This window comes from Phycodurus eques, chromosome 9, assembly GCF_024500275.1.
Source record: "Phycodurus eques isolate BA_2022a chromosome 9, UOR_Pequ_1.1, whole genome shotgun sequence".
Taxonomy (NCBI): domain Eukaryota; kingdom Metazoa; phylum Chordata; class Actinopteri; order Syngnathiformes; family Syngnathidae; genus Phycodurus; species Phycodurus eques.
Genome location: NC_084533.1, coordinates 25,688,038 through 25,708,132, shown reverse-complemented (window position 1 = coordinate 25,708,132; position 20,095 = coordinate 25,688,038). Strand labels below are relative to the sequence as shown.

The 20,095-nt window shown below is 39.1% G+C and overlaps 1 protein-coding gene across 4 annotated transcripts in view; it reads left to right on the top strand.

Annotated features, from left to right (window-relative positions):
• The window catches only part of gria2b (glutamate receptor, ionotropic, AMPA 2b), a 46,267-nt gene that overhangs the window by 17,045 nt on the left and 9,127 nt on the right, over nucleotides 1-20,095 (top strand). For 3 of the 4 annotated variants that reach the window (XM_061685020.1, XM_061685019.1, XM_061685021.1), the window contains 11 exons: nucleotides 3,435-3,674; nucleotides 8,005-8,201; nucleotides 9,852-9,905; nucleotides 9,981-10,139; nucleotides 12,345-12,512; nucleotides 13,004-13,108; nucleotides 13,202-13,309; nucleotides 15,184-15,390; nucleotides 15,468-15,835; nucleotides 17,566-17,764; nucleotides 17,926-18,173. In XM_061685020.1, the coding sequence (XP_061541004.1) occupies nucleotides 3,435-3,674; nucleotides 8,005-8,201; nucleotides 9,852-9,905; nucleotides 9,981-10,139; nucleotides 12,345-12,512; nucleotides 13,004-13,108; nucleotides 13,202-13,309; nucleotides 15,184-15,390; nucleotides 15,468-15,835; nucleotides 17,566-17,764; nucleotides 17,926-18,173 (2,053 nt within the window). Of the gene's footprint in view, nucleotides 1-3,434; nucleotides 3,675-8,004; nucleotides 8,202-9,851; nucleotides 9,906-9,980; nucleotides 10,140-12,344; nucleotides 12,513-13,003; nucleotides 13,109-13,201; nucleotides 13,310-15,183; nucleotides 15,391-15,467; nucleotides 15,836-17,539; nucleotides 17,765-17,925; nucleotides 18,174-20,095 lie in introns of those variants that run through there. The other variant, XM_061685022.1, reaches the window with a different exon arrangement.

The window sequence follows — 20,095 nt, the reverse complement described above, 5'->3', positions numbered from 1 at the left end:
TCCCTCGCGAGGTGAGAGCGCGCTGTGTCCATCCGTCCAAGATGTACAAATGGATATAGAACAAGCGGAATACTTCACTCAAAGAGTGTAGATCTACACTCTTTGCGTGTAATAACCAGAACAGTAAAAATATTTGTACATGCATTTAAGAAATAATTGTAATCATTGCTTGCTTTTAAGTCCTTCACATGTGACAAAAGCTTAATGGCACAATGTCCCAAAAACTGTTATATTTGTTGAATTTCCAACTAAATCTTCGTGAGAAAACAATTGTGCTGACTCTTTTGGACAAATTCACACAAAATTGTTTTCAGAAGAAATATTGTGGTATATTTTTTGGGGGGGTTGGTTGGGTGGGGGGGGGGGGGCTTATTTCCTACTAAATATAGTGAGAATGCAGTTTAGCAGACTCTTTTGTGCAGTTTCATACTAAATTATGATATATATTTAAAAAAAAGCATCTTTTTTTTTTTTAGTTGGCACAAAGTGTATAATTTCCTACTAAATTGTTGTAAGAACACAACGCTCGTGCTACATGTTTTTTTTTTTTTTGTAATTCCATACTCACTTTTTGTGAGAATGCAATGATTATGCTCGTTTGTAGATTTCCCACGACATTTTTGTGATAATAAAATGTGGTGACCCTTGTGAACAATTTCACATGAAATTCTCAAAAGGACCAAGTGTGCTATTTTCTTTTGTAGTTGTAATTATAGCTATTGTATTTTACATAAATTATAGACTGCATGTAGTTGTGCAGTAGATTCTCAGTGTAGCGACCAGAACAGTAAAACATTTTGTACTCGGACTTGAGAAATAATTGTCATTTGTGTGTAGGAGTCATTGAGAGGCAGTCACATGTGACAAAGGCCTAATGGCTTTTCCCACAATCCTTCACTCTTTCTGCCGGCGAACGATTAAGCGTCCCCAACTTCTTTATTGCTCCAGATTGACTTGTTTCTCCCACCCACCCCCGGAGAAAAAAAAAAAAAAAAAAGGACAAATAATACAGCTTGTGAACTTTTTGGGCCGCAAGAGAGCGAAGAAAGAAATTTTGTAGGATTTTGTCCGGAAAAAGATCATTGCTATGTGATGCTCATGATAGTCAATCATGCAAACGTTCTGTAAAAATTTCAGACAGAAATCTTGGTTGAAAAAAAACATTGTACTTTTACTTTTTGTACAGCTGTATGCTATACAAAGGTTGTGACAATTTCTTAATACAATTTCTTAAATTCATGTATGAAAATAAGGCTTGTGCAGTTTTTTTGTACAATTTAATTCCAAATTCATGTGAAACAGGAGTATTGTTTCATCTTAGTACAAAGTCATACTAAATTCGTACTACTAAACTTGTTTTTGTGAAATTTCCTACCTTTTTTTAAAAAAAAAAAAAAAAAAAACACAAAGATTGTGGTAATATTTTTCAATTTCATACTATGTTTTTGTGAGAAAAAATACATTTGTGTGCAGTCTCCAACTACATTTTCGTGAATGTTAGTTTCTTACAAAAAAAAAATTAAAGATCCCTCTTGATCTTATTATGTCTTCTTTCCAATTTCCTCCTCAATTTTGCAGGAATAACAAGGTTGTGTGCCTTTATTGTACAATTTCATATTAAATACTTGTGCGAACACAAAGATTGCGCACAATTTATCACTAAATGTGTTCACACAAATTTTTTGGGTGCAATTTCCTACTTTGTACTTTTTTTTATACAAATAAATACTAAGATCGTGCTGATAGTTTTTTCTCGAACTTACTACCTTTTGTAAGAACACAAAGCTTGGTCTACATTTTTTTTTTTAAAGCAATAGCTCACGAAAAATTGCCGATATATGCTTTTGATTGGACAGCTATCAAGTTAGCTTTTTAGCAGGCTTGCCTTATATCTCAATGGACTCCAGCTGCCCGTGTCAGTAAGCCAATCCCATGATTTTGCACTCGAAGAAATGCCTCATTACATTAATTACACTCCAGTGCGGTCAATAAACCTGATGAAGTTACATGCGATCAATACTGCACGAACGACACGGTAATCTGCTGACCCAGGAGTAAAACGCTTGAGAAACGGCCCGCGACCTCGGGTCGGCGGGAGAAGCTTTTCTGTGCGTTTACTGCGACAAAAGCTACAGCGACGACGGCCGCCTTTTCCTCGCTCCGCGCATAATGAATGTTAGATGTCGGGAAAAGCCACTTTGGCGTACGCGCCGGGCCACGGCTCGTAAATTATAAAGCAGGGGTGATTTTGCAAAGTCAACAGACTGGAGGATGTAGCGCAAATCATGTGAATGCAAATGCAGCTATCCGACACGCTAGATATTTGCTCCCAAAGCGACGGTATGCTAGTCAAGACACGAAGGGCTCGTAGACCGCTAAGATGGACAAAAATAATAATACAAAAATAACATGAGCATCATGGGAGATTAGTGGACAATCTTTTTTTCTTGTAAGTTCTTGAATATATAAAGGTTATGCAATTTATTTGTAGAATATGCAATTTTTTTGTGTGTGAAAATACAAATTCACATTAAATTCTTGTAAGATTAAAAAAAAGGATTGTGCTTTTTTTTTGTAGAATTTCCTATTTTTTTGTGAAAATACATGAAACTACACATTCAAATTAAATTATTGTAAGATTTAAAAAATAAATCTTTGTTGTATAATTTCATACTTTGTTTTTGTGAAAATACAAATTTACATTAAATTCTTGTAAGATTAAAAAAAGATTGCTTTTTTTGTAGAATTTCCTACTTCATTTTTGTGAAGATACTAATTCACATTAAATTATTGTAAGATTAAAAAAGCAGTGCTTTTTTTTGGTAGAATGTCCGACAATGTTTGTTAAAATACCTGTAAAGTTATGTAAAATTATTATATTTTTTGTGCTTTTTTTTGTAGAATTATTATATTAAATTCTTGTAAGTGTGCTTTTTTTTTTGTAGAGTGACCTACTTACATTTTTGTAAAAATACATGAAAATACAATTCTTGTAAGATTTAAAAAAAAAAAAAAAAAGATTGTAATTTTTTTTTGTAGAATTTTGTGAAAATGGCTGCACAGTGACTGACTGGTTAGCACGTCTGCGTCAGAGGTCGAGGGTTCAAATCCTGGCTTCCTGAAGAAGACACATTATTGTGGTTGCACTTTCCTAAAAAGAGGACAAACTAGCAATGTTGCAGTTTCCTAAGAATAAGACAAGCAGGTTGTCGTGTTGGCTTTGAGTGACTTTCTCCTGCATACGCTCTCTTTAGTACAAGCACTCCCCTGGTGCAGCTAAAAGACAGAAATCTATTAATCAGCGAGAAGACACACTGAGCAAGGCGCATCCCCGAAGCGCGCTAAAGGATGTAAAAAACAACAAACATTAACGCTTGTTTTCTCTCTCTCTCTCTCTCTCTCTCTCTCTCTCTCTCTCCCCCTCCCCGTTTCAGTCTGCTCGCAGTTCTCCAGGGGCGTCTACGCCATTTTCGGATTCTACGACAAAAAGTCGGTCAACACCATCGCGTCGTTCTGCGGTACGCTGCACGTGTCCTTCATCACGCCCAGTTTCCCGCTGGACGGCACCCAGCAGTTCATCATCCAGATGAGGCCCGACATCAAGGGCCCGCTGCTCAGCCTCATCGAGTACTACAAGTGGGACAAGTTCGCCTACCTGTACGACAGCGATCGAGGTCAGACGACACGCCGTTCACGCGCTAGTTCTCTCTTTTGAAAGTGCTTGTGGACTTCGGCTCAGTTGGCATTGGAGTGGACAAGGCAGGCCACCGAACCGCTATGGAAAAAGTTGACGCTATTATTATAATTTGCGTGAAATTTCGGTAAAACTGTAATAATAATAATTAACATTTTGTTTTAAAAAAAAAAAAAGACAGGAATACAAATGAAAAATCTGAATAATGAAAATACTATATAAGCTATACGACATCATAAGAATAATAGTTAATTAAGTAAAAGTAAGAAATATATGCAGTCTAAAGTACAGTATAAGTACATAAAACAATGTATACAATATAATGAAATGAAAATATAAATGCAAAATAATTTATTTCCAATAAGAAAATTATTTAAAACATTTTTAAAATAATACTATACAATAAATAATAGAACGTATTTTTAAATGTCATGAGGAATGAATGCAAACTAATACGAAAATAATAATATGTAAAAAAAATATATAAAATGAAAAATATAACGAGAATCACTAAATATAAATTTAAAAAAACTCATATTTCAAAGACATTAATTATTGTGAATATTAATTGAATTGGTGTGTGTTTTGGCACAACATGAATCAATAATACATATATTAACATAAATATATAACATAAAATGTATAAAAACAAAATAACATAAAATAAAAACGTTTTTACTTACATGTACTTCAATGTCTTTATATATATATATATATATATATATATATATATATATATATATATATATATATGCAATAAACATAAATATAAATAAATGTTTTTTTTTTTTATTACATGCATCTGGAAATAGTACTTTAGTAACTTTAGTCTAATGTTGAAATGCTCATTTTCAGTCAACTCCAGTACATTCCAAGATTGCTCCAAGGTGTTATTTGGAACTTGTGAGTTGTTGATTTTGTCCTCATAGAGCCGAAAACGTCCGCGAGTCTTCAGCACTTATGTTGCCCCCCCCCCCCCCCCCACCTCCATGTTGTTGTGTATTAGGAGCCCCCCCCCCCCCCCCAGGTGCATTTAATGAAAGAGGGCTTGTCACATACAATCAGCTGCGACTCATGTTTATCGTGTGTGTGCGTGTGTGTGTGTGTTTTACGTAACATCAAGTGGAAGTGTGGGGTACTTCTGACATGCAGTGGAGGTGATGGGCCCTGCAGCTGTGGACCTCCACGCTTCGAATCATAGTAATAATGCAAATAATAATGCAGAGATTTGTTTGCACTTGGGAAAGTTCTTGGGAAAGTTTGCAACATGAAATTCGGTAGGCGTGTCTATCATGAGTAGACCCACAACTAAAGTGTCACAAAGTCATGCCCAAAAACACACAGGAAGTCTTCCATTTTTGTGTAAAGCGGCCATTTTCAGGGTCATTTTGGTCATTTTCTGGGGGTCCTTCAAAGAAAATTCAACTCCCTAAAAAACAGTTTCACTTAGAACCATGAAATTCGGTAGGCGTGTCTGTCATGCGTAGACCCACAAAAATAAGTCTCGGTAACCCATATCTGAAAAAACATGGGAAGTTTGCCAACTTGGTTTGATTGGCCATTTTTGGGGTTATTTCGGTCATTTTCAGGGGCCTTTTAAAGAAAATCCATCCCCCAAATGCAGCATCACTTAGTAACATTTGGTAGGATGGTAGAATTTGGTAGGCATGTGTGGTAGACCCACAAAAAAACGTCTTCAGAAGCCATGCCCAAATACATCCAATTTGGGTTCGCAACTGCCATTTTAGGATCATTTCCGCTATATCCAAAGGTTCTTCAAACACGAACCAGTCCTCGGGATTATGTCCTGTTGCTATTACATTTGAACAACATAGACTAGACAGTCAGATGACACTAAATTGAGATTTATTTTTTTGGTTTGGTTTCATCCTTATGTGTGGGCAGAACTCAAAACCAGGCATTCATGTCTTTGTCCAGGCAGATTTTGTTTTTTGTCATGGAACCCATTTGATTGGGTAAGTGTACCTAATGTAGTGTACTTCTTATATAAACACATCAAGTGAAAAGAAGTCATCCTAACTTGGTGACGAGTCCCTCACATCCGTCAAACACGCCCCCCCCCCCCCCCCCAAACACACGCACACACACACACACACACTTCACATCACTTAGCGACCTGCTCAGTCACTTCCAGCACTCTCCTCCTTCCTTCCATCCCTTCCTTTTGCCACACATTGGTTGCCATGGGAACGGAAAGATCACACTGACCTAATTAGACAGCCGTGCGATGGCGAAATAGATGCACTGCGGTCCCCCTGGGTGCCCGTCGCACTCGTACAGTACAGCAGCAGGTTTCATGCGGCATGTTTTAAAGTGGATTTTTGTGGGGTGGATTAGCTTTTTTTTTAATTCAGGGACAGGCGCCGAGTTGTGCTGCTGAATGGGAGGAGAGTGTGAACAGGAGAGATGGGGGGAAGGGTACAGCATGAAGATGCATAGAGGGTATGTGTGTGTGTGTGTGTGTGTGTGTGATGTTTAGCGTGGAATGAAATGGAGGAAAAAGCAGCACTGCACTAAATCATCGCTAAGCCGACAAGCAACCACTCACAAATCAATGGACTCTCTTCATACAAGTGCATTATTCCCGCGATGAACTCACTGTGTGCACGCGCCGGGCCTCGTACACACAACGTGCGCAACTACTCCATGTCTACATGTACACTGTGCATAGTATAGAAGTTCGCAATGGAGGTTTGCCAGAACATTCTGCGACCGGGGATCATGGGATAATGTGTTTAGGCTTGCCGAAGCAGCATGTGTATCATTACAACAAATGTTCTGTCTTAAGATGTTTTGTAGATGATTTAGGGCCATTTTTTTTTTTTAAACTATGGCCGCACATTCTACAGGTATTTTCGCTTTATATGAGGGGTTCTCAACCTGGGGGGCAATTTTTTGTTGTAACCCGGTTTTATCTAAGGTGATCTTTAAACGCCCCGTTCCGAGTAATTGCAAACAATTGTATGTTTGTGATCAGGGTTCTGTTTGTAGACAGGATCGCAATTGTACGTTAATGACCAAAATATATATAAAAATATTGCAAATGTATGTACTTAAGCATGAATGCAGACATCTGATTATTGATGGTTACGTGAAAAAGAGAGTAGAAAACCTAACCTTGGGTGATGAGCCACATGCTGCTTCACCAAGTCTAAATATCAACGACACGATTATCTGAAATTGCAATGACCTGTTCTTAGCTCATGGATCAGCCAGAAATCGTGTCGTCGTTGTAATTATGACACGTATAAATCGTTCCTATACAACTGCGAGCCTCCCATTTTCCCCGCGCCATAAAAAAAATGAAATTGATCGATATTTCACCCCACCGCCGTCACGCCAGGATCACATACACCAGCCTTTTTTATTGACGCGCAAGCCGGGGATCGATATGGGTGAGATTCAGCCCTGAAACGTTTTAAACGTCACATTGATCAAGAGGCGTAATTAAACATCTCGTCCGGGCCGGGAATGTGTTTTGAGCGGGGGAAAAAAAGGGAATAAAAGGCCAAACAAGATGGTGATATAAAGAGTGGAGGAGCACATTTGGCCGCGCCACTGCACTCAAAGACTCGTTAATCAGATCCGTTATGGACGTTTTGCACACTCGATTTCATTGGATCTGTCGATTAGTAACATCGCAGCTGACACAGCTCCTGAACTAATTCGAGCAGTATTACAGTTTGTTGTAGTTTTACCCTGAGTAAAACTATTACAACGGCAATAGCGTCCCAGATTGCCTATATTAGTGCAATGCAACAACTCTGAGTAAAACTGTTACTTTCGCTGTTTTAATTGAGCTTGACAGATTTAAGACAATGGAAAGAAAAAAACAGATAAAGAACTCATCAGCAAAGGTAAGAACTAACCGATTCTGTCATAAACTGCGTGCTGTTGGAGATGTTTCCCTCCCACATTTGGTTGCGATGCAGAATACCTGTGATTCACTCTGACGAGCTCTTTACACAAATGCACCGAATCATGAGCTTTTTTATTTTTTAATCAAGCTTGAAGATGGCACCCAATCGGCAATCGACCAAAAATGGCTGCCACATTATTGAGTTTATTTCCAAAATAAAGACCTTGCTTCTGCATGAGCGAGGGGAGAGGCTTGAATTGCTGTTGGTTAGTTAGTTGGTTAGTCAGTTGGTCAGTAGGTAGGTTGGTTTATTTGTATTACTTGTTTGTCCTGCTCTACGGTTTGATATCGCCTTAATTGAGATTTTGTTGCCAGGGAAACGAGACCACCGTGCTTTAATCAGATTTTTACGCCTCCGCCCCCGTCTCAGGCCTGACGACGCTTCAGGTGGTCCTGGACACGGCGGCCGAAAGGAAGTGGCAAGTGACGGCCATCAACGTGGGCAACCTCAAAGATGAGCGCAAGGACGAAGCGTACCGCTCGCTCTTCCAGGACCTGGAGAACAAGAAAGAGCGCAGGGTGATCCTGGACTGTGAACAGGACAAAGTCAAAGACATCATGGACCAGGTTTTTGTTTTGTTTTGTTAACCCTTCTGGTACTACACAGTAACGCACCACTATGTGCGGGGCCGAGCACTGCAACGAACGATTGGGGGTGTCCGGCCAATTGTTGTTGTGGGCCACATTATAGTTGTGGTTTCCTTCAGAGGGCGGTTCTGACTGTGGAAACATTTAGTTGTATAATCTCATCATATCAGTACATGTGCTGTACACAACAAATTGATCAATTAACTCATTTGGAAATCAGAACTCAAGGTGATTTGTAACACATTTTAGCAAGAAACCGGAAGTAGACACACGTGATTGTTTACTTCATTTTCTCGCTTTATGAACTGGAATCGACATCTTCGCACTTGTGTCATGGAATTCCGGGTCGACGTAGGTTCTGGGCTTCGTACAGATACAAAACATTATTCACATCTGCCCGGAGCGGTCTTCTCGACAAACAGAGGTGCCAGTCATGCGGCGGGATTAGCTTCAGGTGTGTCACACCTGTCAAGCCTTCAAACACTACAAAGCCGATCTATTTTCTTTCCTTTTTTCCCACCACCGTTGCTGCTGCTGTCGGTAAGGGAAAATCGCTTTGGATATCTCTTTCCGCCTCTGTCGTTACAGTCAACGCCACAGGTTGTCAATGCAGCGATAATGGCCGCAAGCGTCAGCTACGCTAGCTAGTGTGACGCGCAGTTAGCGTTTGGAAGGAATTCAAAAGGGATGTCCTCCTAAATTTGGGCATTTACACACGCAAATTCCAATGGAACGAGCTATCTCTCCCAATTTCTGATGTTACTCATTTCCGCTTTGAAACAATAACATTATGCAGTGTGTCCAAGTTTAGCTTTCTGTTTTTTCCACTTGAGCGATTTGCTTCACCTTATACAAAACAAGCTTTGAAACAGTTTATTCCTGTAAGTTCTCCCCCCCAAGCATTAACTAGAATCAACTTCCACAGAAACCATTCACATATATATATATATATATATATATATATATATACACACACACACACACTGTATTTCCCCAGATAATGTAAAAATAAGTACTTCTCTCTCTTAGGGAAAAAAAAAAATCCCTTTTATCAAATCATGTTCATCACGTAAACGCAATCTTTAATAAAATCAAGAATTTAAACCATTTCAATTTATCGCCAGAGGGGTCTGAAAAGTCGCAAAGTTGGCAACACTGACTAGGCTTTTGTCAACAAGCTCCTCTTTGTTTGAAAAGCCATGTTACTACAGATGCTGCCCCCCAAAAATTCTTTCGAAAAATCCAGACGGACCCATAACTGATTTTAGCGATTAATCATCCAGCCCTAGTAAACATTATTTCCTACACAATTAAATTAACTCCATGAAGAGAACACAATACCTGAAATCAATGTACTGATTTCAAAAAAAGTACAACTTCATTTAATCACCTAAAGTGGTTATTGTTTTATCTTGAATTTCAAGAGACAATTACAGTACTGCAAAAGGACCAAAAATGATCAGAATGCCGACAAACGTGTATACCTTAACATTATTCAGCTTGTATTCAGGATGTGAATCTACAGGCATAAGGATTCCGTACTTGGTCGAGTAACAGAAGCAGTTGTCGAGTCTGTGTTATTATTTTTTTCCCCAGTGTGCTCACATTTTTAATATAATAATTTTGTAGGTCATCACCATTGGCAGGCATGTTAAAGGCTACCATTACATCATAGCCAATCTGGTAAGAGTTAAACAACATTTCAGGCTTCTGTACCGTAAGACAGCAAAATTAACCGCAACTATTTTGTGCTTTCAGGGTTTTGTCGACGGTGACCTATCCAAAATCCAGTACGGCGGCGCCAACGTGTCGGGCTTCCAGATCGTGGATTTCGACGACCCGCTGGTGTCCAAGTTTGACCAGAGATGGGAGGCCCTGGAGGAGAAAGAGTATCCCGGAGCAGACAGCAAGATCAGGGTGAGCGTTGCGCTTCATGTTCACTGTGTGCACTATGTGCATTATTAACCAAGTTTGTCCGAGAACACCATGTACCATGTTTGCGCTCTTTCTTTTTTTTTTGTTTGCGCTCTTTCATAAAGCAACGTCCAGCCTTCTGGGCTTGGAAATGTTAGTGATCCGTGTTGGTCTACTGAACCCAGTTTGAAATTCCTCCTTCCTGTTCAAGCACTTCATAACGCTGGGTAGGGAACGACAGGGGACAGGTGGTTTACTACATTTGTTAAGTATTGTAGCGTACAACTACAATGGCGCTTTGCGAGGTGGTCAAGCTCATTCAGAAGATATCCTTATTCTGTATTTGTCAGGATTTTGTGGTGATGGTGAAAAAAAAGAGGAGGACACCAACGCAGGGAGGCAAGGCAGGGTGAATCGCAACAAAAGGCTTTCTTTTCCAAAACAAAAAAAGCCAAACAAGGAAGGTGGAAAAGGCTAAAAAAAAATGTATTAACAAAGTCACCGCCCCAAAAAATCCTGATTAAAAGTAACAAAGAAACACAAGCAAACAAAACACTCACCACGACAGGAAACATGACTAAAATTAGAAAAGTGACTGATCCGACACAGGCTGAACAAACCCCGGGAACTAAATACAAACAAGTTGACCAGACAACGAGGCACACCTGGACAAGACACGAGTGCCTGGAGGGGGCTGATTGTGCCTGGAGGGGACTGACTCTTCTACAGTATTCTATTTTATGAAGATGCATAGGAAAATAAACTGTACATAAATAATGATTCATTTAAAATGGATTGCAAATAAACGGTATATAATACAATAATATAATATAATAATATAATATAATTTTAAAAAAAAAAACATAAAACAAACAGGTCTGAAAGATTAAATAAAAATGAATGAAATGAAAAAGTGAACTATAACCGACTGTTTAACTGTTTAAGTTTGAACGTCAACGCTGCCTAAATATAGGAAATAAAAAAAATAGAACATACTTGATTGTTTGTACTTGCATATTTTTGGGATAATTTAAGTTGTATATTTAATATTTGTACATTTATTAATTTAGTGATTATTTTGCATACCACAAGAGGGAGCAACTCGTGGTATGCATACCACACTTAAGAAAATAACTGATCTATATTAATAGTTGAAATCATAAATATACCACAATCTATGTTTAATATAATTTCAAACTCATTTTTAAGACTCACAAAGACTCTCCGTAAGTTCCACTAACAACCCAGGCTAAAACTGGCTCCTCTCCGACATAGAACGCTTGTCTCTCAGTCCCGATGTATCACTTCAGCATACTTCCTTGACACCAAATTACTGTACTACTTTCCTATTCAGGTGGCCTCTTTTGGCATTTCAGAAGGAACACAAAAAAAGACAAGTAGGTGAGTAGTTAACCGCAAACATGACTTCTAATTGCCGTAAGTAACAATTAGGCTTTACACGATCAGGCTTTTGGGGCCGATCACCGATCAGCGATTTAAAAAAAAACGATAACCGATCCGATCACACGGTGGAGAAATGTGTCTATTTAAATGACCTGTTCATTTACTGTATATACTTGCATACTTAATTGCTCCAAAAATTATATTTACAATAAATAATGTATCATTGTTCCTTTATTTATGCCAGTGAGGCATAGTGACAGACAGAACAAATGAATGGTCTTCTATTACATGGCAGGAAGTAAATACAGTAATTAATGTTTCCACTTTTTATGACAAAAAATGAGATGCGGTAGTATCGGAATACAAGATTTTATTGCACCAGTCTGTCTCAGACGTGTTGTTGTCTGTTCCACATCACCGACATGTTTTTTTTTGTTTTTTTAAATAACTTTATTGGCCGTCAGATATTTACAAGACTACGCCAAAAGACACGCAACAAGGCTAAAAATAAACTAGCTTTTGGATTCAAATATACTGCGCCCGATGGCGACACAGAGTAAATGTCTTTTACGGTCATTGATCGGATCGGCGAATTATGACATTAAAGCCGATCAACCGATCATCATAAAATGGTAATTATCGGCCGATACCGATAAGGCTGATAAAATCTGTGTAAAGTCTAGTAACAATGCACCCCAGAGCCCAGGTTCTAAACATCATAAGACCTCAACCTTAAATCTATTCAGGTTACTTGCCTAGATTATCCCAACTAATGCTCCTTCCTCTATGTCTACCGTTACCTAGTACACGTCGGCGTTGACGTACGACGCGGTTCAGGTGATGACCGAGGCCTTCCGGTACCTGCACAAGCAACGCATTGACTTCACCCGGCGGGCCAATAACGGCGACTGCCTGGCCAACCCCGCCGTTCCCTGGGCTCAGGGAGTTGAGATCGAGCGAGCGCTGAAGCAGGTAAGACGTAGCTCGTCTCGTGATGGTTTAGAAGGTTGCCACGGCAACGGTAGATTTACCCGCCTTCATGAGGGCGTGAACGACAACAAGGCGGCGAGTGTCGCACGGAAATGATTGATGTTGTTCTTACACATATAAACACTCACTTGATTAAACCGAAGAAAGATTAGCGTACACGTTTGGGAACGCCTTCTCGATTGAGTCATTTCGGATTGTCACTTAGGTGTCATTAAAAGGAAAAGGATGAAAAAAAAAAAGTATTTTTCACAGACTTCTCTTAGAGGATATTAAGAAGAAATTCTCCATCAGCCATCCCAACAAGTCGCGGGGACAGTATTGTTTTTTTTTAATGCATGGCAGAGGTCCAACACCACTGTGTCGGGTAATCAATTCCACTTTGAGGGCCCGAATTGTCACTTCTTCTTCCAAAATGCCCAATGCGCTCCTTACCTGCACCGTCTTTGAATTTAAAAGATGCATTGTTGCCATAGGTGCGCGTAGAGGGCCTGACAGGGAATATTCAGTTCGACCAACACGGCAAGCGGGTCAACTACTCAGTCAACATAATGGAACTGAAAAACAACGGCCCCGTAAAGGTAAACGCTCCCTCTCGGCGGGGTGGAATATCTCAAGATTAACGACGTGTGTCTTATTCCGACTGGCGCTCATTACTTATTCATGCCCGACAGATCGGCTACTGGAACGAGGTTGACAAAATGGCTGTCACCAAATCCGACGTCTTTGCCAACGACTCGACGGGGATGGAAAACAAAACGGTCATTGTCACCACCATCTTAGTAAGTTATCGAGAAGAACACTTTGATTTATGGTCGCTCTGGCTGCTTTAATTAGTTTGCTGAATGTTTGTCCTTTGGTTCCCCCGGCACCAGGTAACGTTAATACGGAAAGACACTGTAAATGCTGCTCCTTTATCATTCATCTTGATTTGCAACACCCGCGGGTCGGCAATAATACAGTGGCACCTTGAATTTGCTGGACTTTCACATATATTTGAATTAATTCCCCCCTGAATCCAAAAGGTTGCCATTACAAAACCTTTATTGACAGGGATGCACATAACCATTGTGGTCTGGTTCGCAAGAGGGCACCACAGGTTGCTGCTTGGTGCTCGTTTTTTTTTGTGACCCACCGACCTCACTGGATGAATTTATGACCGTTTGTAGACATACCATTCCTTTTGTTACGTACTTACTTTCTGTACCGATAAAGGAATAAAGCTTGTTGTCGTTGTTTTTTTTTGTTTATTGACCTTATGATTTTTCTCACTTTTAGGTCTTTTTGAATATGCGTTATGTTTTATTAGTCTTAGTTCATAGCTGGTAAGCAGCCTGTACATACATACATATAGTAATAGACATTCATTTAGACACATTGTACAAAGTATATTATTTCATACCCTGTATATACTTGAAATTAGAGATGGATATAAGTATAAAGTATATACTATAGTATTGTAGTGTCTTCAATTACCATGGGAGACGATAGTCCGTTGAGCTTTGGTTTGTTGTTAAAACGCAGCTAACGTGGGCCGCAGCCGACAACAGAGACCCGAAACGTAGCACACAACTCGAGCGTCAGCTTGCTCGCTTTTCGAGTCTCACTCTCTCTCCGCGTTCGCCCACACCGAGAAAACCTTTGTGGATATTACCGTGACCTTAATGATTGAAAATATACACAGACATAAAAAAAAAAAATCTATTTTTAGCAAGCATATTGGTACACTGGAGAACACAATTTTTGTTGAGTTAGGTCTGACAGCTGTTTTTAACAAATTTCTGGATGCGGAATCCAAGACTGATCTCAGTTTTTCTCTATCATGTCAAGTTTTTGAACAAAGTGAGAACAAAGTGGAACAACTGAAATATATACCAATGTAAATAAAACACTAAGATGGAATAGTTACAAGCTTTGAAAACTAAAAAAACAGAATAAAACAAAATAGAACTTCCAATGGTATGCCCCTGTTTACAAGGTTAAGAAAAAAGCCAGCACAAATCCTCTTAATTCCTTCTATGCTAGCTTTCTGTTTGCAGATGTTGATAGTACTGACCTATTGGGAGCTGCACACACCTCTCACCGCACTGTCTCAGTTGTGACTGCACCAACAAGTTACCACATCACGACTAGTTGAGACCAGTCGTAATCAGCTGGCAAGTCTTACCACAGCTAATCAGTGGAATTTTGGAGGGTAGGCTGTAGAGAAAAAAACTTGACATGCTAGAAAAAAACTGAGTGCAATTTTGGAATCAGCATGCCAATTTTAGTTTTAATGCAACAGATTTGTTTTTTTCCCCAAATTGTTCCCCAGTGTATATGACTAACAGTTATACTATTTGGCTAACAATATTGTACACATTTTGGGTCATTTTGAAATTCAAGGTTCCATTGTCTGAGCACCAGTGACGGTGTGAATGTGGGTGTGAGTGGTTGTCTGTGTCTATATGTGCCCTGTGACTGACTGGCGACCAGTTCAGGGTGTAGTCCGCCTTTCGCCCGAAGTCAGCTGGGATAGGCTCCAGCGTCCCGCAACCCTAACCAGGATAAGCGGTGTTGAAAATGGATGGATGGCATTGTCTGAGCACAATGGACAACCCTCTTGAAAGCTTCTTCCCTCGCTAAATGGCATATTGTTGTCATGGGCATCCTTCAGGAAGCTCCTTACGTCATGCTGAAAAAGAACGCAGATCTCTTTGAGGACAACGACCGGTACGAGGGCTACTGCGTGGATCTGGCCGCCGAGATCGCTAAACACTGTGGCTTCAAATACCAGCTGAAAATCGTCGGCGACGGCAGGTACGGAGCCAGGGATGCTGAGACCAAGATCTGGAATGGGATGGTCGGCGAGCTAGTGTATGGGGTGAGTTGCCTCTTTTATTGCGTAAGTACTGGAAAAAATAGGTAGGTTCGATTGTAATTCCCTCGGTTGTTTTTCAGAAAGCCGACATCGCCGTGGCTCCGCTGACCATCACCCTGGTCCGAGAGGAGGTGATCGACTTCTCCAAGCCCTTCATGTCTCTGGGGATCTCCATCATGATCAAGAAGCCCCAGAAGTCCAAACCCGGTGTCTTCTCCTTCCTGGACCCGCTGGCCTACGAGATCTGGATGTGCATCGTGTTCGCCTACATTGGCGTCAGCGTGGTGCTCTTCCTGGTCAGCCGCTTCAGCCCGTACGAGTGGCACACCGAGGAGTACGAGGACGGCCAGATCCAGACCAACGAGTCCACCAACGAGTTTGGCATATTCAACAGCCTGTGGTTCTCCCTGGGGGCGTTCATGCGACAAGGCTGCGACATTTCGCCAAGGTAGCTTCCGTCTAATTGTGGGATTGCTGAAGAGCATTCACACATATTATTGGCAAAAAAGAAAACGTTTTCATGATTATTCTGTGATTCTCAGGTCACTAATTAGATCACAACTGGACTGTTCTGGTTGTCTTACAAGACGTTTCACCTCTTATCCGAGCAGAGGTGATCAGTTAGGCGTGGCTTGTACTGTACTACCCAGCCTTCTGGATGAACTGATGAAGCCTACTTGAATGAGAGGCCAAACCTCTTCTAAGACAACCGAGAACGGTCCAGTTACAATCGATTCTGTGCCCTGAGAATGGAAATGACCTGGATGAGTAACAATATTCACGTACATTATTCCTCAGTTTTTTTTTTTGACCCTTTACTCCTTCCATATTTCTCAACCGATTCGACCCATTCCAACGTCAAGGTATTCAACTCTTTTAAGACGTATTAGCAACTATTTTCCATATTCCCAAATGCATACTTTTACCACTATTCCACATTTTCCATGGAAAAGAACAGTTAAAACATCCAAATGAATGGAGGCATTTTACAAATTACAATTGACACCTCCACATTTCTCGACTGATTCTAGCTATTGCAACTTCAAACTGTTCAGCTGTTTATCCAGGACATCCTGGGGAATATTTTTCACATGCACCAGATTCCCACATTGTTCATTATTCCATATTTCCCATGAATAAATTCCCAATTCCCTCTTTTTACCACAATTCCACTTTCGTCTTTGGAAAAAAAATCCCATTCCAGTGAATGGAGACATTTCTTAACCGATTCAAACCATAAATCACATTCCCAAAATTCCCACATTTTACAATACAATTCCCAAATGAAGACATATTTTACATATTTATCACCTCCTCCCACATGTGTCAACAAGTTAAAACCATTCCAACTTCAAACTGTTTAGGACTGTTCATCACATTCCTAAAATTCACACATTTTCACAATGAATTCCCAAATGAAGAGATCTTTTCCATATTGTGATTCACAAAATTTAGAACATGCACGCTACCATTGTTCACATTACACACTACATTTTCCATTAAAACAAAGTGCCAATCAGGTGAATGACAACATTTTATAAATGAACTCAACCTTATGCAGACATTTTACAAATGTACGTACTCCTTCCACATTTCTCGACCAATTTGAACTATTTGTGTATTTTTGTACTCTTTCTGTAACGCCAACGTCAATTGGAAGATAGTATTGTAAGTAGCAGTAAGTATTGTTGAAGTAATATGATCTTTGTATTTGGGGGAGGAGATAAATTTAGTCTGGTTTGTTAGTGGATGTTCCGGAAAGTCCTCCGGGGCACTTGTGGTGTATTTTGGGAAATTACCGGCAAATAATCTGGAAGCGGTTTTATAGGGCGATGTTGTAAAATGAGTTTGAACACTATGGCATCATAATTAGTATTTGCGGTCTAAACTATGAATATAGGTAATTATAAAAATCAATGAGGCCAAGGTGCATCAATTATTAGTGTTTCTTTCGCTATTTGAGGCAGGGCTTGGTCTTTGTACACCAATGTAAACCAGATGAGGTTATTTTGTGGGCTCTCCTAACCCTGTAGGTCCTCCGACTGCATGTATAATTAGTTGGTTGTAAAATTAACTACAGTCTCATGAAATGAATGATTCTGTCATCCCCCAAAAATGGAGCTTTTTATCCCGTCTTTTGTCTTACTAAAAGACCGAGCGATTGCGTTTGGGCGACAGGTCTCTGTCCGGGCGCATCGTGGGCGGCGTGTGGTGGTTCTTCACGCTCATCATCATCTCGTCCTACACGGCCAACCTGGCTGCTTTCCTCACTGTTGAGAGGATGGTGTCGCCCATTGAGAGCGCCGAGGACCTGGCCAAGCAGACCGAGATTGCATACGGCACGCTAGACTCAGGCTCCACTAAAGAGTTCTTTAGGGTAAGCGATGGTAAATTGATTATGTAGTTAGTATATTTATATGTTTTGTTGTATTAAAATCAATGGCTTGTCAAATGTCTGTTGTTTTTGATGTACTAGTTGGTGAGTGAAGATTCTACCATTCATTTCCTAACATACATCCTCTTCCACCCCCCACACAGCGTTCTAAAATTGCCCTCTTTGACAAAATGTGGACGTACATGCGGAGTGCAGAGCCCTCCGTGTTTGTGAAAAAAACAGCTGAGGGGGTTCTGAGGGTCCGCAAGTCCAAGGGGAAGTACGCCTACTTGCTGGAGTCCACCATGAACGAGTACATCGAGCAGCGCAAGCCCTGCGACACCATGAAGGTGGGAGGCAACCTGGACTCCAAAGGCTACGGGATCGCCACGCCCAAAGGATCCTCATTAAGGTGGGTGGAATAGTATAACAATGTGTCCAATGTTGTTATAGTATCCCACCTACCCTGATGTAGCTTTGCTTATGTGTCTCTGGTTTGTATTAGGAGATAAGGTAATGCCCCCTACCCACACTCAAATCCCCATTGCAATTTATTGTAAGTCGATAAATTGCAAAAAAAAAAAAAAAAAAATCGATTTATTTTTTTCATTACTAATGGGGTACTGTAGAAATATCTCTTTAAAAAGCAAAACTTGAGAAATTGGTCAAATATTTTTCAAACTATTGATACAGATGGAAAATTGATAAATTGCCCATATTATAAAAACTGCATTAAAAAGTTTTATTATTAATGGAATACATATCCTATGTTAACATTTTAGATTTGTTTGTTTCTACGTATTCATTTTTAATTTTAGTATTCATAATATTACATTTTCTATCAATTAAATAATAATAAATTCCTAAAATTTGCTATTAAGACATACTGATAGACAATAAAATGCTAAAATTATTAGTATCAATTGAATTCTCAATCCATATTTGTATAGTTTTATATATATTTATTTATACAGGTTGAAATCAGAAAAATAGCAACATTTTCAACGATACCTTTTCAAATATTTCGGAATGGAATGGAATACATTGTATATGATATTTCTAGAATTTTTAAAACTATTTGTAAAGATTGAAAATCAAAATTTGCTGTTAAAAATATTTTCTATGTTATAATTTTTATTATTTAAAATACTTAAAATGTTAGCTATTCATACAGATTGAAAATCAAATTGTAAAAAAAATATGATTATTATTGTTATTATGACATATCTTCAAAATTATTGTGACATATCTTCAAAAATATGTATTCCAATTTTGGCAATTCATACTGAATTTAACAGTTTTTATCCAGGCTTTAATTGACCTGGATTAAACCCTTTCCCATAGATCTCTCAAACTATAATCTCGCTAATCCTATTTCAAATAGGCGCTAATATTTTATCTGTGTGTCTGTCAAAGCTTTTGTCCTTTTCTATGTTCCTATTATGCATTCTGCTTATGCTCTTTTTTCAACACTTGAATGATTAGTTATTTATTCTGTTGATATTTGAAAAGTCTATAGATGAAATGTGTTTTAAGAATGATCAAACCCTTGCAGTGCTCTCCTCTTTATTTAAACATTTAATGGACTTTTCCTTTGTGGAAACAATTGGATAGCCACCCAACAAAGTGTTTATTCCTGCACCTTCATGGCGGCACTGCTTGGGTTTCCATGTGTATATGAATTATGATTGTATGTTATATCGTTGAATATGCTGTATTGTAGCCATTTCATGACTCTCTGTGCCCCTCAATGGGATCAGCAGCACAGACGTTACACTAGGATGTTTTCTTGAAGAAAATGTTGCCTGTTTTTGACATTTTTCTGACGAGGTCTAACCATTCTCCCCATTACTGCTGTCTCTCTTTTTAGTGGAGTCACTTGCCAGACACTGTTTTATGTATGTAATGGATGTGAGTACGTTGCAGTAGCCACTAGAAGCCCATATACAGAATATACTATGATATAGCCTCAGCTATAGCTAGGGTGACCATCATTTATTTGCATGTTACCTCTCTTCTATAGCCACACATTAAATACAATTCAAAAGAACATTTTACAAATAATGAAATAATGTATTCAACATTTGGCCATTAAAAAACAAATAACTGCATTTCTTTTCCTTTCAATGATAATTAAATAGAAAATAATATGTGGACTACTTTTAAATAGAAAGTTTATTCAAGTAAATATTTTTCTAACATTTTGCAATTCGTAGACTTGCAAAAAAAATGTATTTATTTAAAAAATATATTTTTCTAAAATCATGCTAGTTGTACATAATTAAATTCAATGACTTTAATTCATTCAATAATTCACAACTTTTTGCAATATAA